At 41.2% G+C, this 27,824-nt stretch overlaps 1 protein-coding gene across 4 annotated transcripts in view; it reads right to left on the bottom strand.

The window, feature by feature from the left end:
* The window catches only part of TMCC1 (transmembrane and coiled-coil domain family 1), a 100,665-nt gene that overhangs the window by 37,336 nt on the left and 35,505 nt on the right, over positions 1 to 27,824 (bottom strand). The window contains exon 1 of one of the 4 annotated variants that reach the window (XM_035106544.2): positions 25,941 to 27,068. The exons of 2 other annotated variants lie outside the window; for them this stretch is intronic. In XM_035106544.2, coding sequence (XP_034962435.2) covers positions 25,941 to 25,943 — 3 coding nt within the window. In that variant the 5' untranslated portion in view covers positions 25,944 to 27,068. Of the gene's footprint in view, positions 1 to 23,098; positions 25,214 to 25,940; positions 27,069 to 27,824 lie in introns of those variants that run through there. One more of the 4 variants, XM_035106543.2, reaches the window with a different exon arrangement.

The following is a 27,824-nucleotide window of genomic DNA, read 5'->3' on the forward strand; positions in this document are numbered from 1 at the left end:
AGGTGTTTAGTTTACTTTTATCCCACTTTTTAAAAAAGCATTTAACACAGTTTACAACAGGGGTTGGCAACGTGCGGCCCACGAAGACCGTTTTACCAGCCCACAAGCTGCCCCTGAACCGAGCCACCCGCTTGGCGAGTCCCCTGCACACTGCGCTAAACCGGCACAGAACGGGGACTCGCTGAGCAGTGCCGGAAATTGTGTCTGCGCATGCACAGATACCAGAAATCGCATCTGGACACACACAATTTTTTTGCATCTGGGCATGCGCAGAAGCAATCTCTGGCGCTGTGGACATGCACAGACGAGATTTCTGGCATCGCACTGCACCAAATTAAATATGTTGCAACAGAACAGGCACAGGAAAATAAATACCAGTTCCAACAATCCAGAATATTAAATTAGTGCCAACCAGATTCTTGGTACTGTTCTCTATATTCATAGTGTTCTCTCTTGAAGATTTCTAATTTAAATTTTGTTATGAGTTTTAGCACACATACCTATGTTTTCAACTCAACTGGCCATTCAGTTTCATCATGATTTCACAGAATGACAAAGGACTCATTTGGAGCCCAGAAATCAGGACTACCACCACTGAATTTAGAACAGATGTTTTGAATTCAAGTATAATCACACATACCAGTACTTTAATCAAACATGGGACGTGGGTGGCACTGTGGGTTAAACCACAGAGCCTGGGGCTTGCCAATCAGAAGGTGAGCGGTTCGAATCCCCGTGATGGGGTGAGCTCCCATTGCTCAGTCCCTGCTCCTGCCAACCTAGCAGTTTGAAAGCACAAAATGCAAGTAGATAAATAGGTACCGCTCTGGCAGGAAGGTAAATGGCGTTTCTGTGCGCTGCTCTGGTTCGCCAGAAGTGGCTTAGTCATGCTGGCCACATGACCCGGAAGCTGTACACCGGCTCCCTCAGCCAGTAAAGCGAGATGAGTGCTGCAACTCCAGTCGTCTGCGACTGGACCTAATGGTCAGGGGTCCCTTTACCTTTACCTATAATCACACATATCATGCAAACACTTATTCAGTTCAGCTGCTAAATTATGAACTCTTTCTTTAACTTGAGAGGGCTATTTTTAAGGTGTTTTCCTGATTTGCTCGAGCATGGGTGTATTTACTGAAATGATGTTAGAAACATCCATGCTCGAGCAAATCAGGAAAACAGCCCTCTCAAGTTAAAGAAAGATTCCTGTCTGAAGCAGAACTGATTCTACTTCAGCAGATGGAGCTCTAGTCTAAGGGTGGAATTCAGTGCTGCACTAAGGAACTCATTCAGGCATTGCAAGCATTTCTGCTTGCCAGATGGAACAACCTGCCACCCTCCTCCCACTGTGTGCTGTTCTGAGGTTTCTTCCCAACCCTCCCAAACAGATTTCAGGAGGGGCAGGAGGACTCCTGTTAGAGGACTCATTGCGCCAGCTTCTCCTAGTGCAACAACTTACCTTTGTTGCATTCAACCCCCACTATTCACTGACTCCACCTATGTAATTGTTCCTTTGCATAATTGTTAAATCTCAGCGTAATTTATTGTTCCTTTTGTTAATGTAATGTGCACATATATGGCTCAATACCCAGTAACAATACTAATGGGAATATAAAAGGCACACATCATTTCAGAATTTGCATAAGAGGCCTTACTGAAAGGTTCTAAGGCTCCCAAAAGAAATAAGATTATTATTAATCATGCAAGAAGCCTTTAAAATAAGTGTGGCTTAATAAAAAATAAACTTTTCAACATGCAATAAGCAAGGTGTACAAATTCTATACTATCAAGCTTAATCTTGTTCTGTAGCGAAAAAAATACTTTGTCTATTTCAGATCAAACACTACCCAGGAACACATGATCCAACCAAAGTAAAACTTTCAGTTCCTTGATCACAAAGTTAAAGCACACACGTGAGTCTTCCATTAAAATCAATCAAATCTAAAAATGTTCAGCCAACTGTAATATATCCAATCCACTTATGACAATGTAAACATAGAAACAAAGAACATAGAATTGTAGAGTTGGAAAAGACTCTGAGGATCATCTAGTGAAGTCCAACCCCCTGCAATGCATGAATGTGTAGTCATCCCATACAGCAGGCATGTCCAAAGTCTGTTTCGGGGGCCTAATCTGGCCCCCATGGCAGTATATGTCCTGGGATAAAATCCTTTTAAAAAGCTCAGCAATTTCATTCCTAAAAAAAGCTCAAGAGTTTTGGGCGGCCCTCACACGTATTCACTTCATCAAATCTGGCCCTCTTTGAAAAAAGTTTGGGCACCCCTGCCATACAGGGATCGAACCAGCAACCTTGGGCATTACCAGCATCACACTCTAAGTCTATCCAATTCAGGCTCTTCATCACAGATTGAGTTTCAGGGGGGGGGGGACCCTTAAAATGAGTTCCAATGACTAGCTAAATATTGGCCACACATTTTAAAAACAATGTATTGGAATTAATCCTGCAATAGGTTTGATACATATTACACACTGGTTTTATTTATGACAACTAATTTGCCAGAACACATAATTTAAATTTGGTAGACAAATTCTAGTCATCTGTATTTACCAAATCATTACTGGAGCAGTGTGACAAAATACACTTTAACACAATATAGCCTTCTACTTCTGTCTTTGCCTCCATGTTAAGGAAGTAGATATGAAATAATAAAGAAAAGTGTATTTCAACCAATAAGCTACCCTACCCTGGACAGACCGACAGAGTTACCACCAGCATGAACCCAGACACCTATTCCCTTCAAAATTAATCACTACACCCCTCTTCACAATAATTTTATTTTGAGTCTTTTAAAGCTGATTGCTTATGAAGATCCCATGACAACTTTAACTGATACTCTGTATCTGACTATCACATCATTTTCACTACCAAAAGGTACTGAGGAACCCTTTCTCAAAAAGCCTTGTCTCCAGACTAAGGTATCAGATACAAGCCTCAAGTTACTATACTATTAGTTAAAAAATTCCATCTGGTTAATTAGGGCTGTTAGACTGTAGGGATGGAACAGCTTGCAGCAGAGCTGCACAGAGCTACAGTAGAAGTTTTTGCACCAGATCACATACTAAATATTTTGTGGCGAATTTTAAGTCATTTGTAAAGTCATCATTACTGCTCTTGGATAAAAAACATATATTCTATAGAGAACCTCCTTTAGGCTGTTCTAGAGAGGGTTGGGAACAATGTATGTTAACAGATGCTTACTTATGGAGAATAGTTTTTTTCTGCTGGTACATACACTATTTTCTTGCTTTCATCAACAGTGTATAGCAGTTAGAGGGGAGGGACTAAACATCCCCATTCACCTATGCTGTCCACAGCCTCTCATACAAATTAACCAGGCATTTATTTAACAGAACTACTGTAGTAAGAAATCTTGCATTGACAGTAAGTGATGGCTGGAGTAGAACTTCCATGATTATTCAAATATTAATTAAGAAACGTACGGTAAGCAGAAACCTATGAAATATTTATCAATAAAGATGAATAGTTCACATAAGGTAGAATTTGGTAAAGAAGATGTCATTTGAAACACATTTGCCAAGATATTCATTTGCAGCTAGAGCTTTCTAGCCAAATGTTAAGCTACCTTTATTCCCAAGTGCAGCACAACCCCCAAAGGGAAAGATGAATTGAAACAAACAGCAGGGTATGAAACAGTAAGAGAGAGGTGGAAATAATACACATTAGAAAGGCCAATTTTGACACATTTTAAAAAAGTTATTAGAATTTGTAGTTTCTAATGACAACTTTATTAAAATATATTAAAATATATATTCACGCAGCTACAGCAGACCCACTTCCACATTCCATTTATGGGGTATATGACTAGTGTTGCCAACTTTTCAGGCAAAGCTCCTGTATCTTTAACAATTGCCTCACATACAAAAATACTGGAATAGAAATTGTCCCACAGAGAAAAGTGATGCAATCCTTAGTGGGCGAGGCTTGGGACTGCAGTTTGTAACTGAGTTTTCCTGCTACATTTTGCATATTGGCTCTCTGTTAAAAAGACATAGGAGCCATTCCAAAAATGTAATTTGGGCTAGCATATTGGAGACTCTGCTTGAGTGCCTGAGCTCTGGAATGAGCTCACTTTGCAATTTAGCATTTATTAAGTGGACTTTTATTCTCATGGACAACAGATGCAACAAATGCAAATGAACTGGCTGCCCAGTTCTTCAACTGCCCAAATTTTGCTGAGACAATCACAAATTTAAAACTCCTTTCCCAGGGGAAAAAAACCCCTCTCCAATAGTTCTCATTTGCCTATGATAGCTACTGCTGAAGCCCGGAGTAGAAACACAAAGAGGTTTCCTACTAGAGTTGCATTCTTGATATTATTTATTTACATCCGTTTATTATATAGGATTACAAGTGGGGCTGTAAGCTTAGTGACATGGCACATGCTTTGCATACAGAAAGCCTTGGGTTTAAACCAGAGCAGATAGGGCTCAACACCAGGCATCAGCAACCTCCGGCCCATGGAGGCCGTTTATCCGGCCCACAGGCCGCCCGTGAACTGAGCCACCCTGTGTGCTGCGGTAAACCGGCACAACGCAGCGCGGGGACTCGCCGAGTGGCACCGGAAATCGCGTCTATGCAGCCGCAGAAGCGATTTCTGGCACTGCAGACATTTTGGAAATGGGCAGCCAGCACCGGAAATCGCTTCCTAAATGTCCACAGCACCAAAAATCGCTTCTGCACAGCCGCAGACATGTGCAGAAGCCATTTCCGGTGTTCCAAGCATGGGTAGCATGGCACAGGAAATCGCTTCTGTGCCTGTGTGGCCCACAGACGATAGTCTGTGGGAATCCTCCGACCCACGGGCAGAAAACGTTGCCAACACCTGTCCTACACTCTCCCATTCCAGTGTGGCTGCAGATGAGTTTAGAAGCTTTTACTTCCACTTCAGATGAACCACACAGCTTGCTGCATCATCTGAACCCAAATTGCAGATAAGACTAACTGGTAAGTGGAAAGCTAATAAACCATAATTTACAAAGCTGATTTGTTTCCACTAATCAGTTTAAAATTAACAACAATTTAGAATTTGGACAGCATACTACATTGTGGTTAATCTAAACAGGAGGTGTAAACTTCCAGTCTCCTTTTTGTGGCTGTGCTGGAGGCAGAGAGGGCCATTGTGCCTTATACATACATACATACATACATACATACATACATGCATGCATACATACATACGTAATTTTATTTATATCCCACCTTTCCACAGTTCAAACATGCTCAAGGTAGATTACAACATGAAAAAATATGTAATGATAAAATAACAAAAGTAGTCAAACAATAAATAAAACATTAAAAATACACAACCAAACTGAAAAATCTCCACATGAATCACAATTATATATATAATAAAGATTCCAAAAAAGCATTAACAACACAACCCCCCCCCAACCAAAATCCCCAAAACAACACCCCAGCCCAATTCAGCAGCCTCACCCACATATTTGTAGCTGGAGTCAGTTAGGGCCCCAGGCAAGGTGGAAAAGGCCTGCAAGGCAGGGAACAAGTTTTCCAGGACTCACAGGCAAGTTATATTATCCTTTTAACACTAAACCATGACTTAGTGCTACCGTACATGCAGGCTTGTGTGCCATCTGGAGCCAACTGCTTGCCTGCACTTTTAGTTTCTATTTTCAGCTTGTGGCCAATTTGAATCTAGACCAGGCTTCCTCAAACTCGACCCTCCAGGTGTTTTTGGCCTACAACTTCCATGATCCCTAGCTAGCAGAACCAGTGGTCAGGGATGATGGGAATTGTAGTCTCAAAACATCTGGAAGGCCGAGTTTGTGGAAGCCTGATCTAGACTATGTTGCCCACATCACACCAGATGATTGAACTGCCCCACTCACCCACCCATGCATGGTCCTCATGTTTAAATAGTCTCATCAGCAAAGCATAGGAGGGTATGTCCATGTAGGGCAGGCATCCCCAAACTTCGGCCCTCCAGATGTTTTGGACTACAATTCCCATCTTCCCTGACCATTGGTCCTGCTAGCTAGGGATCATGGGAGTTGTACGCCAAAACATCTGGAGGGCCGCAGTTTGGGGATGCCTGATGTAGGGTTTGTGGAGAACATCTATAAATAATATGGTTTCTAGTTTGGAATTCCAGTGGATTTGGATTAGTATTATTATTTGGGCTTTATATGGTTGTGGCTTGACAGAGGGTAAAGGAAGAAGTGGTAGGAAACAGGCAAAGATGGCACAGCAAAGAGCCCTAGCTTTTAAGTAAGGCATAAAACAAGATTGAAGGGGAAGGGGAAGGGAAAACACCGGGCATTTTTAAATAAGACAGTTCCAACTCACCTCTCTTTTTGAAGGGTTGGTCTGCATGGCTTTTAAATGCAGCCTCCTTCCGTTCCTCCAGTCCTCTTCTTGGCATAATTATGCTTGTATCTACATTGCTGTATTAAAATTCCCAGCCAATGTTTCAAAGTACATCCTTGCTCTGCACTACAGAAGTAACTGAATTGTTCAAGAAGAACATATAGCTACAGTGATCAGTCTCTAGAGCAAGGTTGCCAGACATCCCTAGTCCTGAAGGGTTTGACTCTCTTGTCACTCTCTCACTGTTAAATATATCACCACTCTGAAAATAATAAAAGCCTTAGCCGTTGCTTTTGTTGAAAAAGGACAGAAAGAAAAACAATATAAATATATGTACCAGGGGCTGTGTGCTATCCATTTCAAATTCTGAGCTTAGAACCGTTAATTCTGAACTCCTCTTTTTAGCAACTGTTTCTGTTTTGTTCCTTTGCTTGGATTGTTTTTTTTAATAGCAATGGATCAAGGATAGTGGGATTAATTGGAAGGTGGTTTTAAGTGGGGTGGAAGATGCAGATGGAAACTAAGGCATGGAGTGGAGAGAAACAAACAGTTGAGCAGGATATGGAAGACTTGATTTATTGGTTAGTGAAAGTCACATCTTGTCTTCCTTTCCCTCTAACTTCTTACTTGTCAGGATATAACATTAGCAGACCTCCAGTATTTTCTCCACAAAGTCTAGATACATTTAGGAAAAACTCTCAGGATACCAAATTATGTGCTGAATATCAGATTCTGAAGTGCGGAGTCACAATCTCACACTTGCCAAGTTACATATATGGCCCTCTAAGTTTTGACTGTGATTTATAGAAGAAAAGTATTTTTGAATTTACTTATCTTTTATTAGTATTCCACTAAAAGAAACATCATTAGAAGTTAAGAAATTAACTGCTTCTGAAAGACCTGCCCTTCAAAGATGGAGCTTCACTGGCTGATTCAACTTAACAAATGAAAGCAGAGGCTCTTTACAAGCCACCAAAATATAAATCAACTTGTCTCCTTAGGATATACAGTAAACCTATCACTTACTGAAAAGGAAAAGCAAGGAAGAGAGCTCTTAAGTGTAATTAGGCATAAAACATGTTTAAGAACTCAAGCCAGCAGCCTAAACAGTAGCAACCTAGGTCCATGGAGGCTTTGACAGAAGCAGAATGGCATCTCCCAAGAGGTGGATTATGCATAAAAGGAGAACAGCAGTTTGAACATACTCAAGTTGTTTCAGGCAATTAGACAGATTGGAAAGGGGTGATGTGTGATATTGGCAGAGTTGCACTGAATACGAGTGAATGATGATAAAAGTACAGCCTGATACTTCATGTGTGCAAAGAGCAAACCTGTACTGCAATCTCATTAAGAACTATCGGTACCTTGTTCTGTTCTCAAATCACCCCAAAGCTAACATGGAGCAGGATAAGCTTGTTAGAGGTTTGAGTCAGCTTCTAGCTATTTGACATCCATCTATCTTGGGAGACAATGGAGCAGTGCACCTTTGGGGGTGAAGTCATAAGGGTACCAAGTAGGCAAATGTGGTACAGTTGTCAGAGAGCTGGACTAGAATGAGGGAGACTCAGGTTGAAAATATCACTCTACCATTAAGTTCACTGGGTGACCGTGCACAATTTACTCTCACAGCATAACCTGCTCCACAGGGTTGATTTGAATTGGGGAAAACTATATATGCTACCTTGAAGGAAAAGTGAGATATAAATGTATATGCCTACTGGATTCCAGCTTCCAAACAGATGGGAAGCTCTCATTTAGAGTTCATGTGGTCACTCTACTAGAGGCAGCTGTAATCCTGTTGAGGCTTTCTCTATGGAAATGGCTTGGAGGTTACTTTCATTGGTTCTGCTCAAACATTAGCTTGTGTGTAGGAGCACACATTTGTACTTGTAGTGGGTGGGAAGACTGGTGCAATAAGAAAGTCAATTTAAATTGTGAAAGCAAAGGGAGAAAACACTTATTTGAAGCTATGCCTTTACAATAATATATCTTTCCAATTTCTGTTGTAAAATTTACCTAAGACATATGCCAAAAGACACTAACCCACTTGAAGGATGAACAACCAATGAAAGCAACGAAAGATGATTGTGCATAGTATATACTTTATGATGATTATAAGGCAATTTCTTGTTTTTTAAAAAGCCAGTATCAAATTACAACCTACAACTTCTGATTTTTCAAAAATAGTGTTTTAAATCTCCAGTGTTATAACAGAAGAAATAATCAGTATCTTGCTTTAAATGACTTCTCAAAGGCAAGTACAAAGAAAGCCAATCTGAAGACTGCAACAGATTATCTCAGGTGCAGCTTGTAACTGAATTTTCAACTGTAGAAAAACATTCTTTTCCAAGCCTTCCAGTCAAAACAAAGTGGGTACAGTCATACCTCAGTTTAAGTACGCTTCAGGTTGAGTACTTTCAGTTTAAGTACTCCGCGGACACGTCTGGAATGGATTAATCCACTTTCCATTACTTTCAATGGGAAAGTTCACTTCAGGTTAAGTACGCCTCAGGTTAAGTACGGATTTTCAGAACCAATTAAGTACTTAACCTGAGGTACCACTTTATTTGGTTTCCACAGTGCTCAACAACCCTGTTCTACACACCAATGCAATTAATAATGTAGTTGACATATACTGGACATTCATATCACGTCATTCAATCAAGGTTTTACATTAAGATTAATGGCAAAAATATACAACTGAGGCCAATGAATCTGCCTTTTAGTAGTGACAATAAGGGCTTTACTAAATTTCCAACATAATTACTACCCATTATATATAAACAACATTTCTTCCAGCTTGTAATTGAATTGCAGGGATCTTGTATTTTCCCAGCCCTGGGGTTTTGTTCCTAAGAAGAAGCAACTTTCTCTAAGCTGCATATCCTTTGCTTCTGCAATGCTGTGTGGGCACGTTACATTGGCACCTGTCATTAATGACATCACAGCAATACCCAAGGAATAACAGCCACCTCTCCCTCCAGCAAGCTTACATCATTTTATGAACTTTTTGAACAGTTTACATACTTGTTGGCTATGAATTGCTACACTGGGTTAACACAGCACTTCCCAGAGTTAGTTTACAACCAAGGCTTCATCTCCCATTCTCTCTATGTCAGCATTTAAAAAATACTTAGAGGAGTAACATTTTTTGAAATAGTTACAGGTAGGTAGCCGTGTTGGTCTGATGTAGTCGAAACAAAATGCACACGAAAGCTCATACCGATGACAAACTTAGTTGGTCTCTAAGGTGCTGCTGGAAGGAATTTTTTTATTTTTTGAAATGTTGTTAAGAATGTAGGAGCAGCAGGCCAAAAGCCCAACGTCCTGTTCTCACAGTCCAGATAGATGCCTGTGGTAAGTCTCAAAGCAGGAACTGAGAGCACCAGTACTCTCTCCACTTGTGATTCTCAGCACATGAGAGGCATGGTGGCGTAGCTATTGATAACCTTATCTTCCATGGAACTGTTGAATCCTCTTATAAAGCTATCCAAGTTGGTGTCCGTGCATTCATTCCATTTCATATAAAAATATTGGTCTTCCCACATTACAAGGGAATGTGGTGCTGTATTCATCAGAGCTAAAATACACCACAAAGGATATAAGACCAACTTGGGCCCCACATCTATTTATTGTGGAGGAATGCCTTATTATGTAGTGGACAGTTTATCCCATGTCCAAAACCGATTCCCATTTTTGGATGGCTGTTCTAGTTTGCAATGACACTTTTGCCATTTGCCCTTCCAACATTACTAGTGCCCCTCTGCGCACAGCCATGGAATTATCTTCAGTCTGTTGAAGCTCCCTCACACTTTATACAACAGTTATGTTTGCTGCAAGAAACACCACCTCTGATAGAGCAGGACAAACAGAAGAAGCCAGACATTCTCTCTCAGCCTAATCTACCTAACAGTTGTTGTGGGGATAAAAGGGTGAGAGTCCATGCACTCGCTTGGAAGTTCTTGGAGAAAAAGCAGGAAATAAACATGATAAATGAAATGTACTGGAATGTGTAACTACCATTCATAATCTACACACCTGATGTAGAAAAGGCTGGTGTAGTTCTAACAAATGCTACTGTTCTATGAAACGGCCCTTAGGCTCTCAGTATTGGTAGGCACATTTGTTCATCTATGCCCATCACTATAAGCTCTCACTAAAGCTACTTGCAAAAGTTGTACTATTGAACCTGTATTGTGATGTTAGTCTACCACTAAAGCACACAAGGAAAACAGTACTGTAATTTGAAGAGGCTATGAAAGCAGCTGTGATTGCAGCACCCTATGTTTAATGCATGATTTCTGTCTGTGCATATTTTGTTTTCTTGTGATATAATTTGTTCCTCTCTTCCATTTGGAAGGGCTTTAGGAGATAGCTTGAGGCTACACCACGTCTTAGAGATGTCATAAGCAATTATTTATATCTAATACTCAGCCACAAAAGTGTAATCAAGTCTCAATAAAGATGCATTACTGGCACACTGTGTGTGATCCCTGTGCATGAGAATGCTTAGAGTGTATTTTTAGCAGAACTATGGTTAACTCTGCATAATACACATTTTCTCATTCAATTAAATGGTATTATGAAATGAAGACATGCATTGGAATCCATCAATCCTCTTGGATTTTCAAGGTAAAGAAGACCTGATGCTCAAATAATTTCCAAGGGGTGTTTGTGTTTGTCTGTTACAGTAAAACTAAGAGTCCAGAGGCATCTGATGAAGTGGACTATAGGCCATGAAAACTTACATCATAATAAATCTTAAGCCTTTAAGATGCAACAAGGTTCATTCTGTTCAAATGTATTTCCCAGTTTAAGTCTTCACTTTCGGGGGGGGGAAGAGGGGGGCTGAACTCCACAGGATCCTGGGGAGCAACTAAAAAGCCTCAGATGTTGTAAACTTTCTCTGCAATAGGGCTGCCATACATCCGGATTTTCCCAGACATCACTGAGATTTCAAAGGCAGAACTGATGTCTGGGGGGAATTTCCGAAATGTGGTGCTTTGCCCTGGATCTTAGGCAAGCCAATAGAAAAATTGTGGTCAAAAATTTGGGGTGTCCTGGTTTTTACTTTTTGAAATATGGCAACCCTACCTTACAGGGGAGTTTCTCCAGCTCTTTGATCATTTTGGTTGCCTTCTCTTCCAGCTCTACAATATCCTTTTTAGGTGCAGCATCAAGAACTGTATACAACATTCCTAGTGTAGTAGCAACCATATTATTTGTTTAAAGGCATATTCACTGTTTTATTTGCAATCCCTTTCCTAATTACCCCTAACATGGAATTTGCTTTTTTCACAGATGTTGCACTTGATGGAATATAACTCTCAAGCTGAAAAAGCTTTCCACCTTTTCATACCTGTCATACTCAATTTATGTGCCATCTGAATGCAAGGATTTTGGCCCCCACCTCATCTAAAGCATTTAAAGCAAGATACTTTCGTTCATAGCTACTTGTGACTAGCAAGACATTCAAAACAATTTGTTGATTTTTTATGTTATTATGTTTCAAGGAGCTTTGAATTTTGGGGGAAACAGTTTTTAAAGGCTATATTTTGTTACAAAGTACTGGAAATTCATTGCTTTTGAATATAATTCCTTTTGTACCATGGTGGTTAATACAGATTGCAAAAGTGCTTGTACATAGTTAAGTCTTCAGATATGCTTGAAGGGTGGTAGGAGCTACTGCTACTAAATTATGAAGTGCAAATTAGAACACAGTATCTATTCTGGTTATTTATTTTACACATTAAGTTGCTTAAAAGGAAAATTTCTAAAACTAAAACCAGTCATAGTTTCAAATAATAAACTGGCTGCATGCTACAAAGTATCTGTGCTGAATATCAGAAGAAATAGGCTTTGCTTGGAAAGTAAGACAATTTGCAAAAAGCAATCCAGAAAAATAAAATATAGTAACCTAAAATTGCACACACTGCAAATTATGCCAAGCAAGCCACATACAGCATGGATATCATATGTAATTACATTCTAAACTGCAAGCTTTCCAATCACCTAACAAAAGTACCATCCATGTAATTTCAGAAGAAGGGATTGTGAAGAAAAAGCCTGGTGTCTGGCCACTCCATTTCCATCTACCAGAAGGTATCCACAGTGAGTCACAGATACAACAAAAATGGGCCTTCAGTAAGAGTAAGGACCTTTTAGCAATCTGGGTTGCAATAGCAACGTGCGATAGCAACCTAATCTCCATGCAGCCTTATCTATGATTGTGTGATCAACAATATCTGTAATATTATTTGACAGCACTGGCAGTTAGTAGTGGTTATTCTGGGTGAAGAAAATATGCACATAAAAGAACAAGAAATCTTAAAAGATTTGTTGATCCACAGGTGCAAGACCCTGTGGATATCATCTGTCTGGATACCACACTTCTTACAAATATCAGTAAATGGTAGATGTTTATGAATAGAGTAGACAGCAAATCTTACATCATTCAACAATTCTGCACTTTTTGCACATGTAGCAGCACACATGAGGTGTATGTTATCAAGGTTTCCTGCAAAAAAAATGAAGTGTAGAAAAATAAAATGCAATCAGGCATTTTTTGAAAAAGAGCTTGACCCCATGATCGACTCCATAATTTCTGTGTTTTTCACCAACTTATTTATTTATTATATTTATATCCCACCTTTCCTTCAAGAAGAAAGTGAATCTTAGACAGGTAATCAGACAGATGTTTTTAGAAAGCAAAATCACTCTTAGTTGCTACATTGTCGCTGGTTATGACAGTATTCCTTCTTTTAAGTCCTTTGTGCTTATAAGCAAAAGAGATTCAGATTGCTTAACGTCTATTCAAGGGTTAATTATAGAAAAATAGAAAACCAGTTTGCGGACAACCCGTAAGGCAGGAAATAAGGTGAGAGGTGGATAATGGAAAAACATGAGCTAGGAAAAAAACCAGCTGTCACAAAAGAAAATTCCAGTCTTGATTGCATTTAGATAAAAAACCTGCAATAGAATTAAGTATTGTCAAAAGTTTCCATTATGGAAACTGAAATGAAGAATTGGATTTCAAAACAATCAAATCTCAAACAATTTGATGTGGCCTCTACTCCCTTGTCTGTGTCAATTACTCTTTGTAATTCAGAGAATACTGAACAATGAACAAGCCCAGGAAAGGACTGAATATGCACTTTGTATAGAAATAATAGCTTCATAATGTAAACATTTACTACTATTTATAGTAGCACAAAATGCAATTATACTAACTTTCCCCTTCTGGAAAGAAAGATCCAATTCAATTGCCTCCAAAAGAGTTTTGGAGAAGAACAAACAAACTTCATGTTCACAACACAATCCTAAAAAGCTATAACCAGCACAGATAAAACTACATTTCTTTATGCTATCATTCAAATGACACCTCAAAGAACAGTCATTCAAAGGTCTAATAAACATTCCTTGATGATGATGCTTCTAAGCAATATGCAAAACTGTCATTCTAGTTAACAGAATCTTTACTTTTCATGGAACAAATGCTGTTTTGGCAGCTTTTTATATATGCCACAGTATATGTAAAGCACAGAGATTACAACTGTGCTTATTACACTTGAATCAATTTTACAAAGACAAAGCAGATGAGGAATGGTTCTATTTGCTGAAGTATTAACCTCAGTTAATTATCAACCTACTAAATCATTACAAAGTGCCAATGGAAAAATCTCATTGGAAAAAAAACTACTTCTTAGGATACAAGGAGGGAGGGGGAGTGTGAAGTATATAAGTAGGTATTAGTGTGCAGTCCAAATGTGAAACAATTCAGAGAGCACTAAATCCAAAAATACAAGGAAATAAATGTGCAGTTACCTCAATTCAGAGCAACCATCAAGTCCCTTTACAGCACTTAAAAGTATGCAAGCTATTTACATACAACTACAATCATCTCAATGAATTCAATACATTAAAGAATTTGAATTTAATATAAATTGAAGAATAAATCAGTTGCTTCCACTGATTAATCTGACACTAAGAGAGGTATTAATATGCAACTGAAAAGATATAAATGTAACAACAACAACAACCACCACCTCCAAGTCCATTTGCTATACATACACCTATGGCATTCTACCAGGTAAGCAATACTAAGTTTACTGAAAACAAATAGCTTTAAAAAATTGTTTGCCTCCTTTCCTTTCCATAGTCCAAACCTTGTTCAAGGAGGCTTACAACATAAAAAATACATAATTACAAGCATAACAAAAATAGTCGTAAACAATCATAAAAAAGCACACAACCAAATTGAGCAATTTCAACATAAATAATAAAAATGTAAGATAAATATACTAAAAAATAATATCAATAGCAGCAACAACCTGCCTCCAAAACAAATCCCTCTAAACCAGTGTTTCCCAACTGGGGGCCATATGGCCTCCTGGGCACACACACACACCCCAGGATATTCTAAGGGGGCCACAGGTGAAAAATGCATAAATAGGGGGCCACAGCAAGGGACTAGGGGGCCACAGAGGGAATTGAGAAGTGAAGGGGGGATCCTGATTGACTGGCTATCCGCTTGTCCAATCACAAGAGGGTAAGAGGGCAGCCCACCAGGGCCTATAGCTCCTTTTTGACATGTGCATTTTCTTCCAGCAGGACAGGGCGATCACTGAGGCTCCCATTTTGACCAGAAGAGCCCCTGATCCAGAACCCCTAGGTTAGGTAAATGTGGTGGTGGGGTGGCAATGGGTATGGCTGGGCAAGCCAGAGCTGCTTGTTGCTGCCACCAGTGATTGTCCCATTGGCAGCCTGCACTCTGCAAGGTGCAGGGTGCAATCCACCCCAACACCTAGTAGATGTTGATGAAGGCCATAGAGCCCGTCGGCAGCATCGGCCCAGCTCTGCAAGGCACAAGGTGACATCCTAGCCGAGCGGGGTCGTTTGGTGCTGCTGACTTACATCTTGGCCTCCTTCCCAGAGCCCGACACTTTGTTTAGCTGGCTTTGAGAAGGCAGTGCAAGGGCTGTGAGGGGAGCGTAAAATTATGGCCTCCCTCCTCCCCTCCCGTGGAAGAAGACAGTGTGCAGCCCATGGGTTCCATGTCCAAGTACTCTTGTGGTCACTTGGTATAAAAGTTGGACCACCCTGCTTTAAGAGAATAAAGAATACATAACAATTATGTATTTTAAAGTACTTGTTGCTGGGCTGTTTGTAGAAATTGCCTCAAGCAAACACCTAATAAACCTCAAAAAATTCAACTGTCTACAGAAATGAAGCACCCCTGTGTATCGCTAAAGGTCAATCCAATTACTCAGGCGAATTACAGGAAAGCACAGAGCTAAATAAGCTCATTGTCCCCAGAAGAATGGCTGGAACATCCCAAATCTAGATTCATATTCTTAGTACTGCATATAAACTTTGGGGGACAAGTATTAAACCAGAGAGCCTAGGGCTTGCCGATCAGGAGGTTGGCAGTTTGAATCCCTGTGACGGAGTGAGCTCCTGTTGCTCGGTCCCAGCTAGCAGTTTGCAAGCACGTCAAGTGCAAGTAGATAAATAGGTACCGCTCCGGTGGGAAGGTAAATGGCATTTCCGTGCGCTGCTCTGGTTTCGCCAGAAGCAGCTTAGTCATGCTTGCCACATGACCTGGAAGCTGTCTGCGAACAAACGCCTGCTCCCTCGGCCTATAGAGCGAGATGAGTGCCGCAACCCCAGTCGTCCGCGACTGGACCTAATGGTCAGGGGTACCTTAAACTTTATTAATTCAGGAGAATAGCTCATAAAGCTCTTTTTTATAGATCTCACCTTTCATTCCAATTAAATGAACCAAAAATTATGCCTTTGAGTTGTACTACAGTGACTCCTCTCTACACCCTCCCGCCTCCAACTAAAAACCCACAACTGGCCATCAGCTTATGAGGATGAACTGGTAGTCCAGGGCACACCATTCTGTCTACATAAACTAGAAGCTGTTAGCTTATGTTATTTTATTATATCTCATAGAAGTGTTTACTTGGGTGTGTATATGAACCATGATCTCACCCATCCTTATTGTAAGATCCATTTGTCATTATACACTATTACTCAAAGCAACTTAAATTACAAAGTGTTACAAAAGGAGTAATAGGAGAATATCTTGAAGGACAAAGAATGAAGGAGATTTTCCAGGAAAAATATTGAAGTGCTTCCCTAATCAGCTTAGCATTCATGACATACACATTGCCAACAAACATGTCCAAAAGACTGGTCATCTGACACTAATTGGGTCCATAAAAAAGAAAAGGACTATGTTCTTTAAGTCAGTGATACTTTAGAAAATACTAAAGCCACCGGGAGGCTGCTCTATGCAGTAAACCAGAGTAGGAACTGGCATTACATGCTGTTTGGTCACTTCTGCATGGTGTGTAATGCTGTAGCAGCCAGCCATGTAGCATGAGCAACTTTGCAAGGAAAACAGTTCACCGCATGGAACAGATGTCATGGACAGGTGGTTTTTACTGACCTGCACATGGCAGCAGCTGTCAGACTAACAGCTGCAACTACTTCCCTAGTTAGGAAAGCCATCTACCATTTCATTTGTTAATATTTCATTAAGACAGCAAAAACAATTACAATACTGTAAATGCTTGTCAGCAATTTTCTCTTCAAGGAGACAGGTGTTGCGTTGCTGCACACACTTACTGCAGTCTGGCCTATTTTTTAGCTGAACTCCCAAGGTAGAATTCATATGTCTAGTTCATTTGCCCATATGATTTTCATTTAAGGAGATAGTAGGGAGGAAACATTTAAAACAAACATCAAATCAAATATTTGGTTTTTAAAGGGTTTTTCAGAAAAAGCTGTTTTCAGATCAGTGTGTCTAAAGGTACCTCTGACCGTTGGGTCCAGTTGCGGACGACTCTGGGGTTGCACACTCATCTCGCTCTATAGGCCGAGGGAGCTGGCGTTTGTCCGCAGACAGCTTCCGGGTCATGTGGCCAGCATGACTAAGCAGCTTCTGACAAACCAGAACAGTGCACGGAAACGCCATTTACCTTCCCGCCGGAGCGGTACCTATTTATCTACTTGCACCTCAGTGTGTCTACCCAAAGTTTATTAGATCTGCACTACAACTAAGCATGCCTTATACACACCTTACATTCCAACAGTCTGGGTTCCCTACATGTTCCCAATGGATTAGCAGAGATATAGAAAAGGTAACCAAAGCAGCGCTTGCCTACAAAGTGGAAGGGTTTGCATTACAAGGACTAAGCATAGTTGTGCCCCCTTTTCCTTCTCTGACACACCCGCAAGGACATGATCAGAATCTTCTACTTTTAGACTATCAACAGTCTGATGCAACAAAGTTTGCCACAATTTTGTGTAACCACAAGTATTTTATGCTGAACCAAGCCACCTTCTCAAACCATGGTTTGAAGCTATTGGTTTCAATCAACTATTAGATATTAACAACCACAGTTTGTTAGGTTAACATGGCAAACTGTGTTAATCTAACAGAAGTGAAAGTTTCCAAATTCCTCCTTGTGGCTACTCTGGAGGAAGAGAGAACATGTGAATTGGAGGCACACCTATACTTAGTATCTTAAGTGTTTACTGTTTAGCACAATTGTGTTCCAGAATGGAAGGGAAGTGTCTACTATGTGGGTTGTTGAGCCTTACCTCCCTGACATTTCTGTTAAGACAACACATATATTAAGAAGAAAAAATAAATAAAATCCAGTGTTGTGGCATGACTGATGTTCCCTTGCTTCCCCAAATGAGTTGCCTATTGTGATATTCACTCAGATGTTCCATATTATCCTACCTATATAGTTCAGGCAGGTTATGAAATGAGGGTAAACTATTTTTACCCTCAGCTATTTAGATGATAATTCCTTCTCAGGATTCTAGTCCAGCCAAAATCAGGACTTGGGTTTGTCCATTCCCTTCCTGTGCCCCACCCACTAGTGGAAAGCATTGAACTGAGATATAACTTTTTCCCACAGCAAAGAGGACAGGGGAGTCCAATGCCAGCAGCAACATACAATGAAATGTTTTAGACAAGTAATATTGAATACACTACAACTGCTATATAAAACAGGTGGTCAGATGTTCTGCTAAATGAGCTGTTCAAGTTATGAAAGCAATTTTCATGAGCTCTCTAAGGCCATTTTAGACTTAGACTGACCCCCATCCCACCTTCACCCAAAGTTAGAGATTATTTTTCTGGACAGCTTTCAGTAGCTCTTAAGTAACTTCTTCTTCTTTTTTACCTCTGTTATGTTATAAAAATCAATGACTGTTTTGTATAAAAATGCTGAATCGTATTACAGTGGTACCTCGGTTTATAAACACAATTGGTTCTGGAACTCTGTTCATAAACTGAAGCGAACTCTCCCATTTAAAGTAATGGAAAGTGGATTAATCTGTTCCAGACGGTCTGCGGAGTACTTAAACTGAAGCGTTCGTAAACTGAAGCGAACTCTCCCATTGAAAGTAATGGAAAGTGGATTAATCCGTTCCAGACAGGTCTGCGGAATACTCAACCTGAAGCATACTTAACCGGAAGCATGGGTGTAATTGGTTCCGGAAGTCTGTTCATAAACTGAAGCGAACTTTCCCATTGAAAGTAATGGAAAGTGAATTAATCCGTTCCAGATGGGTCGTAAACTGAAAATTCGTAAACTGAGGTGTTCATAAACCGAGGTTCCACTGTAATATACTAAGGAATATACCTGACTTCCTGGGAGCTTAAGCACAGTTACCGTAAGCAATTTGGAGCATTACTTCTGTGATCCAAATTGTTTTCATGATGTAAAAGTAGTAAGAACAAATTTGGGGGAGGGGCGATATCACTGATCAGAAGTTAAGCAAATTTAATTTATACTCCTATTGCAAATTCATTACTCCCATATCCACTTTTCTGAATTTGTGACTGGAAGTAGTAAGCTCTAGAATTGTTGATGAAGGGAACAAAGATGTATTTTCTCTATTTTGGCTATCTAGTAGCACTGATTTGCTATAACTGAAGTTTAGGTACTGTGAGTGTCCTGGAGATTAACGCTGATATAAAGCAATATCCTGCATAAGTCTATTAATATAGAGCATGCAGGCTTTCAAGTGATGCAGTACTCTTTATCAGAGTATAAAGGAAACCTACTGTATGTTAGTCTCAGGCACACATAGTATCTCCTCATATGTAGTTACTAGATATCATATCTATAAGAGGTTAACTTTTGAGTTCCTTGTTTGAATGTAGTAGAAGAAAGCATTTTTAATAAGGATAGTAATACTCCATTTAAGATAAAGTTAAAGGTAAAGGGACCCCTGACCATTGGGTCCATTCGTGACCGACTCTGGGGTTGCGGCGCTCATCTCGCGTTATTGGCCAAGGGAGCCGGCGTATAACTTCCAGGTCATGTGGCCAGCATGAAAAAGCCGCTTCTGGCGAACCAGAACAGTACACGGAAACACTGTTTACCTTCCCACTGTAGCGGTACCTATTTATCTACTTGCACTTTGATGTGCGTTTGAACTGCTAGGTTTGCAGTTTAAGATAGACCTCTGTAATTGTCTACCAGATGTTCTACTGCAATGGAATTAACAACAACAACTGAAGAATACAAACAGATATAAATGGTTGACCAATGCTTTTTCCACATGGGGTGTATTCACACAGTACGCATATTATATTCATGTGGCGGTGATGTTTTTTCAGCCACCTTTTGCCAGTCTGTTCACACAATGCAACTTAATAATGCAACTAACTGTGATTAAACTGTTAACTTAAGACATTATAATGGGAGGTAAGGCAAAAAGAGTGCTACACTAGAAAGGCCATACATGTAGCCACCTCCTATTTGTACCATTACGGTATTTTTCCTACTGCAAAATATTTCTTGACTACCAGGAGTGTTGCTGTTGAAAGTGTTAATAACTATGCTCAAATTACTGACGCTGGTATAGTCAATGGTATGCTATAAGGAATAATTAGGTGCAACTGATTGTGTACATTCCTATGATCAGAGAACCATTGTGCACTGAGATGTCCTCCCAGGCACCCTTGCATTAGGTTGTAACTGCTGCATTACCACATTACTGGCATTATTAGCAGTAAAAGTCTTGCCCTGACACAGACTCAGGAAGGGAATACGATCTACTCCATAGTGTATCTATTATATGAACAGGGCACAAGGCTCTTGTACCTTGCAACAACTGCAGACTGTAGACTCCATGTCCATGTGAAATTCATTCACAGGGAAAATGCATTCCAAATTTGAAGAATCCTCAAACACTACCACTTACAAATCAGAAGGAGCAACCACTCAGATAGTATCCAACTCCCCACCCACCCATCGAAGCCCTGCTCTACGTGGGGCTACCTTTGAAGGTGACCCAGAAACTGCAATTAATCCAGAATGCAGCAGCCAGACTGGTGACTGGGAGCGGCCACCGGGACAACATAACACCGGTCCTGAGAGATCTACATTGGCTCCCAGTACGTTTCCAAGCACAATTCAAAGTGTTGGTACTGACCTTTAAAGCCCTAAATGGCCTCGGTCCTGTATACCTGAAGAAGCGTCTCCACGCCCATCGTTCAGCCTGGACACTGAGATCCAGCGCCGAGGGCCTTCTGGCGATTCCCTCACTGCAAGAAGCAAAGCTACAGGGAACCAGGCAGAGGGCCTTCTCGGTAGTGGCACCTGCCCTGTGGAACGCCCTCCCACCAGAGGTCAGAGAGATAACCTAGCTGACATTTAGAAAATACCTAAAGGCAGCCCTGTTTAGGGAAGTTTTTAGTCTGTGGTATTTTAATGTATTATGATGTGTGTTGGAAGCCGCCCAGAGTGGCAGGGGAAACCCGGCCAGATGGGCGGGGTATAAATAATAATAATAATAATAATAATAATAATAATAATAATAATAATAATTAATGCACCAGAATCTGTGAGAGCAGAGGGTGGGGTGAGAATCAATGGAGTGATAATGGGTACAGAATACAGTACATGACAGAAATGCATGTATTCTGTACCCATTGAGAAATGCAGTTTAGATTGTTTTAAAAAGCAAGTTTTTAGCTCTTATGGCTGCACAATATGGGGAGCCATAATATTGGGATCAAATTACCGTATATTCCGGCGTATAAGACGACTGGGCGTATAAGACGACCCCCAACTTTTCCAGTAAAAATATAGAGTTTGGGATATACTCGCTGTATTAATAAAACGACCCGGCGTACAAGATGACTCCCGACTTTTGAAAAGATTTTCCTGATTTTCCTGGGATAAAAAGTAGTCTTATACGCAGGAATATACTGTATATAGAACCTTAAGGCCACAAACTGGCCTCCCTTGACTTAATGTAAGATTCAGAAGTCAGTGAGAATAGGTTTCTTTTGTAGAAGAACATAGCTACAGAAACCATGTAAAGTCATTGCATGCCATTATTTTATTATTTAACAACAGTACAGTCTTCATACAACTATTTGAACACACCCACTTCACATTCCCAATAGTGCTCAAAAGATGATCATCAGATTTTACAGCCTATCATTTCAGATGAGTGAGTGGACCTAGGCATAAACCAATTTTAACTATTTCAGTGATAGTGTTTATTTCCTTTTGTAACAACACTTGGAAGAAAGGTTTGGTATTAATATGATCTATATGCTCAGATCCTAAGCATACTTTCTGGGATTACTTGGAAGTAAATAATTTAGCACTGGGAAATAAAGTCACGCTGTGTGTGGACACATGCAAGGGGAGGGAGAAAAATGGATCTGTTTCCATTTACCAGCTCCCAATTTTTATATTGATATTTGATATGTTCATCGCTTTGCTACGTATTTCAAAAATGCTGATGAACTCTGAAAAGGGTCATATGGAATGCCAGTTCATTGCAACACCCTAAAGCTACTGATAGACTGTCTACAGGGAGTGCATTTTGACCTAAATGGAGCATTCAGCTGCTGATCACTGCATTTAACACAAAAAAGAAAGCCTTTAAAGGCATTTTAGTAAAAGAGGTGCAAAATAAGTGTTTGTTTCATTCTCCCCCCCCCCCCAATAAATCCAAACTGGGTATAAAGCTTGAGGCCCAAGACCCTTTAATTCAGATGGCGTCCACAGTATTTGATTCATAACTACATTCTGTCTCATCTTATACATTTTATTCAGCTTTTAACCTTTTCTGATTTTTTTAAAAAAGAAAACAACTAAAGGGTAGGTTTACAGAATAAACTTATCTACATGTCCAAATTTGAAAAAAATACCCATTTTTTAAAAAGCCATCTTAACACACAAAAGAGATGGAAAACATTAAGCAGCAGAATTTCTTTAGAACAATTCCTTTGTTCTTCCTGACTAATACTTTTGAAGAGGCAGCAGCAGCTTCCCTCTGCTTTGCTAGGTGGTTATCAGTCAAATACTATTCTATGCAGAAAGTCCATGTGTTCCATTCCACCTTGCTTTTTCCATTGAGCTCATATTGTGGTATATTAATATGAATCTTGTTTCTTCCATATCACACAAGTATGCTAGATATTAAGTCAAAAGAGCAGCAGGCTCACCAAACTCCATAGCTCTGGATTTGCAGAGGGGGAAAAACCCTGTCTGCCAGTGGACAATTTGCTCTAAAAAACCTTTGTGTCTGTTAGAGGGAAGAACAAAAGGCAGAGCTGCTTCCTCTCATACACCAGACCCCCGCCCACCTCCTCCGTACAAGCAGAGATTTCTCTTCTACAAGAGAAATGTGATAATGAGGACAGTCCCACAGATCTTGAAGGCAGAAGTAACCTACCTTTGATAGCTGCCTCCTGAGGCTGAAGCGCTGGACCATGGTCACCTTTTTTCTCCAGACAAAGCAATCCACCAGGGGAATGGGAAGGGAAAAGCAAAGAGCAAAGAAGACAGACTGACAGCTGTCTAAAACTGTGTCAAGCAACACATCCTGCAGACTACTAGACGGGCAAACTCCAAGGGGAACCCCTCCTAGTCTTAAAACTTCAAATCAGTTCATTGTTCTTCCGAAAAAGAGCTTGTGAAACATGCAGGCAAAGACAGCGGAGAATGAGAGGAGGGGCAGAATCCTGGAGCTGATCACCCTTGTGCCAAGCTTTTTTAACACTTCCTGTGAGTCAGCTGTGAAGGGTCCTGACAGATGGACCACCCCCTTCTCTAGATTCATTAGCTAAATGTTGCCACGGAACCACCTGAGCCTTGGACGGGACTGACTGGCTGCTCTAGTTAATTCAGGGTGTGGTTAGCAGGCATGTGCCTGAAGTACCGGTAAGAAGGCAAACAGCCAAAACAATCCTCACTAAGATTTAAGCAGCCTCCCTCTTGTGGGTGTCAGCTTTATAAAAACACATGCAAGATCTACTCTTCTACCCTTGTTGCAAAATGCAGCCTAGCTTGCTCAAACCTCAGAGAGTAGGTGGGGGTGGGGAGATAGATGGTTAACAATGGCTCAGAGGAAGCAAGACTCTCTCTCCTACTCTGGGCTCAGCAGCTGCAGGGCTGTGCCTAGTACTACTGGCTACACATTTCCTCTTATTCACATGCTGAGGTCTCACCTCTTTGAGTGATCATCAGGTACAATCACACATACTACAGCAATGACATCAACTTTGCTCGACTCCAAAGCAAATTAGAGGTGTTTGCTTTGCTTCAAGGGGCTAAAAAAAGCAGCAAATGATTAACAAGAAACTGAGGTCTGTTGCAGCACTCACAAGAGCCCAGACAGCATCGCGCCAGAGACAATATTTAAAGAGGAGAATATTTTACCACCAGCTTAAACCTTTTCACTCTGTTGCTTCAAATTATACCTAACAAAATCTCACTTGGAAAACTGAATTCAAGAACTGGAACTTTTGACTGATGTCTGTGCCCCAAAACTCTGACTGCCCTTGAGGAAGTAAGCATACAGTGGCATTCACACTACTTGCAAGTGCCAAATTGCTAGACCAGAGACTGCAGACAGAACAGCAGAATGAGGTGCAGGTTACATTTCCAACTACTACACATGTGCATGTCATCCAGAATTATTATTTTTGGTTTTGCATGCACACAGCACCCACATATAGTTCTGCAGCACTAGTTCAAGCAGGGTCATTTACTATGTGTTTGCATAATAAGCCATCACACAATGGGGCCCAACCTAGTCTAGGCTTTAGGCACTGATGCAATACAAATAAAGGGTTTTCAAGGCTGGAGAGGATGACATCTTTAACTCATTCCCTGCCACCTCCAACATGTGTAGTTCAGAAGCTATGTTAAGAACCTCTGAATGGATATGGAAGCTTATTACACTTGTGGTCTAAGAATTTGAAATCATTTAACTGAAACACATTGCATGTTCTAGAATTCTAGAATGAAAACAGCAGGGACAAATCTTAAAATATGGCTGAACTGTGTAGCCATTGTGACCATGCTAACCATACTGATTGCAAAGCATGCCAAAGATCAAATATTAACTCTTCCAGAGTACGTAGTCGAAACAAAATTAAAAAAATATTTTTTCCATACCAATGACAAAATTAGTTGGTCTCTAAGGTGCTACTGGTACCTTTTGATACAATCCAAGTACAGTACATACAGTATAACTTGGTTTTTCTAAAAATCTTCAGCATTGTCAACTGACCAGTTTCTTGCATTCCTCTGATCAGCTGAGTCACAGACAGGTCCGGCTCAAGCTTTATCACCATTTGAGGCATCAAGGACTGCCATCCATTCATCTCCATCCACAACAGGAGAGCATCTAAGCTACTCTTACTTGGTGCAGAGAGCGTAAGAGGAAGTTGCTCTGCTTCAGGGACGTCTTAGCCATAGAGGCTACTGGTGCAAGGCGCCACGATGACAAGTTCTTGAGGGCACTGGAGGGCACCTCCACCATGCCGCACCGCGCCCGGAGCCTCCTCCCTGCTGGAGGAGCCGCCTCAAGCACCGCCCTCGCCTGCCTCTTCTTGGGCTGCGGGTGCCGTTGCGGGGAAGCCGGCCGCGAGCCTCCGATCGGTGCGGCAGCCAGGGCTCCCCGGATGTCAGCGCTGTGCAGCCACTTCTGCCGAGCAGGCGGAGCACAACTGGCAGCGTCCCCACCCGTTGGGCCACCCCCTCCGGCTGCCCGCCATGCCTGGCACTGCCTGGCGGAGTGCAAGTCCGTCGTTGCCGGCATCGGTCCTGCCCGCGGCGGGCAAGAAGCAGAAGGCGCGCCATGGCAGTGTTGGGGGGGGAGTGAGGTGGGCTTCAGAGGGGCCCAAGGGAGAGGAGCTGCCTGCCCGGAGGGAAACGTGGGGGGCGCCTGAGGGATCCCTGCACCATGGTGCCATATATCCTTAATATGTGCCTGCTCTGCTTCTTCACTTTCTGGAAGCTTTGTGTGAAGTAGGAATATCAAGTACCAACTCCAAACTTCTGCACACCAAAGGAGTGAGGGGCACACACAATTTGCACAAGATGACTGGGAAAGTAGCAGTTCTTTCACTTGCTTGAGATGCCTAGCATGAAGGGAAACAGCAGACGCAGTCTGTCACACAAAGTATATCTGCCTTGTATATCAAGTACCACACAACCAGCAAGGGGATTGTAGCCATCTACAAAGTTTGACATTCTCCATTCTGCCCACTGTTGTGGGGACTTCATACCATGTCATGGTCAGGTTGGCACTGGACACGGAGGTCTTCACTTTCTCAAATTACCAGAGTATTATATGGTCTGTAACAAAACAGCACATAAAGTTGACATCACTTCAGCTTTATATACTGTTATAAGAATTCCAAGGTCTCAAATATATAATAAATATTCATAAACACGCACATGTCTAAATATATAAACCATGTGTCTAAAATAGAACAGGAGAGCAATCCTGAAACCAATTTGACTCTCCCAATGACCTCAAATATTTCTCTACTATAGTAAAGGAGGCAAATGGGGGAAAGCCTTCCCCATTGTCTTTTCACTTACAAATCCTGTCTTAAGGGCATATTTGTGTATTAATAGGGTGAGCCTGTGACCTGGATTCAGGAACTAAAGTATTCACCATCACAAAAGAATGGGCAGGCTGTCCAGGTAATGCAATCAGCGACCATTATCAGGTATCCTGGAAGACAGGATTTCTGCTGTAGACTGCCTCCTATGATGTATGTATGATGATGATGTTGGGGTGGTCTTTGACTAAGCTGTGGGTTAAACCACTGAGCCTAGGGCTTGCCGATCAGAAGGTCGGCGGTTCAAATCCCCGCGACGGGGTGAGCTCCCGTTGCTCGGTCCCAGCTCCTGCCAACCTAGCAGTTCAAAAGCACGTCAAATTGCAAGTAGATAAATAGGTACCGCTACAGCGGGAAGGTAAACAGCGTTTCCGTGTGCTGCTCTGGTTCGCCAGAAACATCTTTGTCATGCTGGCCACATGACCTGGAAGCTGTACGCTGGCTCCCTTGGCCAATAGCGCGAGATGAGCACCGCAACCCCAGAGTCGGTCACGACTGGACTTAATGGTCAGGGGTCCCTTTACCTTTTGACTAAGGGGGTTGGGCAATGTCAAAAGACTTTAAAGGTTCCTGCACACTTTTGGTGAGGGGCTCTCCCTCCTGGGAAGGAGGGGAGGGAACTCTGTTGCAACAGAAAAATAAATATCTGCCTTGCTTTCCACTGAATCCTGCCTTTATCCATTCTTCTCTGACCAATCAGGGATATAGGGGACTCAGCGTCCCATGGGGCAGCAAAGGTCAAATCCCTATTTTTACCTCAATTCATTTATTTAGCAATGTCAAGAACACAAGTATTCTATGCCTTATTACAGGCATCCCCAAACTTCGGCCCTCCAGATGTTTTGGACTACAATTCCCATCATCCCTGACCACTGGTGCTCTTAGCTAGGGATCATGGGAGTTGTAGGCCAAAACATCTGGAGGGCCACAGTTTGGGGATGCCTGCCTTATTACATGATGTTGAATTACAATTTACTACAGTACTAACCCATTTCAAGTGTAATTCTATTGCTTAACGCTGCATGGGGTTAACAGCTGCTGGAACAAGCAACTGTCTCCCCATTAACCTTTGAAGCAACACAGAAGTAGTAAGTCCAGTATAACCTGTTTAACAATGCTTAACATTTTTCAACTATAGCTTGGGAAAGGACTGAATTGAAATGGTTGATAATTAGGTTTCACACTGTACTTGCTTGCATCATACATGCAATCTTACCTCCATGTATTTCATGATCCAAAGTAGAACTAAAGAAAAAATTCCAGAACTTTTCCCTTCCAACCTTTTTTACATTTGAACCCCCATGAAACCCAAGTCTATGCATATTTATGTGGAAGCACATCTCACTGTGTTCAGTGCATCTTACTCCTGGCACAGGATTACAGGCTTCAATCCACAGCCCGGTTTACTTTTGAGATTTAATAACTCTTACTTGCATACCTTATTTTATATTTTAAAAGACAGCTATATCACGAGAATGTTTTGAACATGAGCATTTAAACTATTTTAAAGTTCTAAATTATGTATTTTAGGCTAGTGCATTT

This window comes from Zootoca vivipara, chromosome 2 (assembly GCF_963506605.1).
Source record: "Zootoca vivipara chromosome 2, rZooViv1.1, whole genome shotgun sequence".
In the NCBI taxonomy this organism is placed as follows: domain Eukaryota; kingdom Metazoa; phylum Chordata; class Lepidosauria; order Squamata; family Lacertidae; genus Zootoca; species Zootoca vivipara.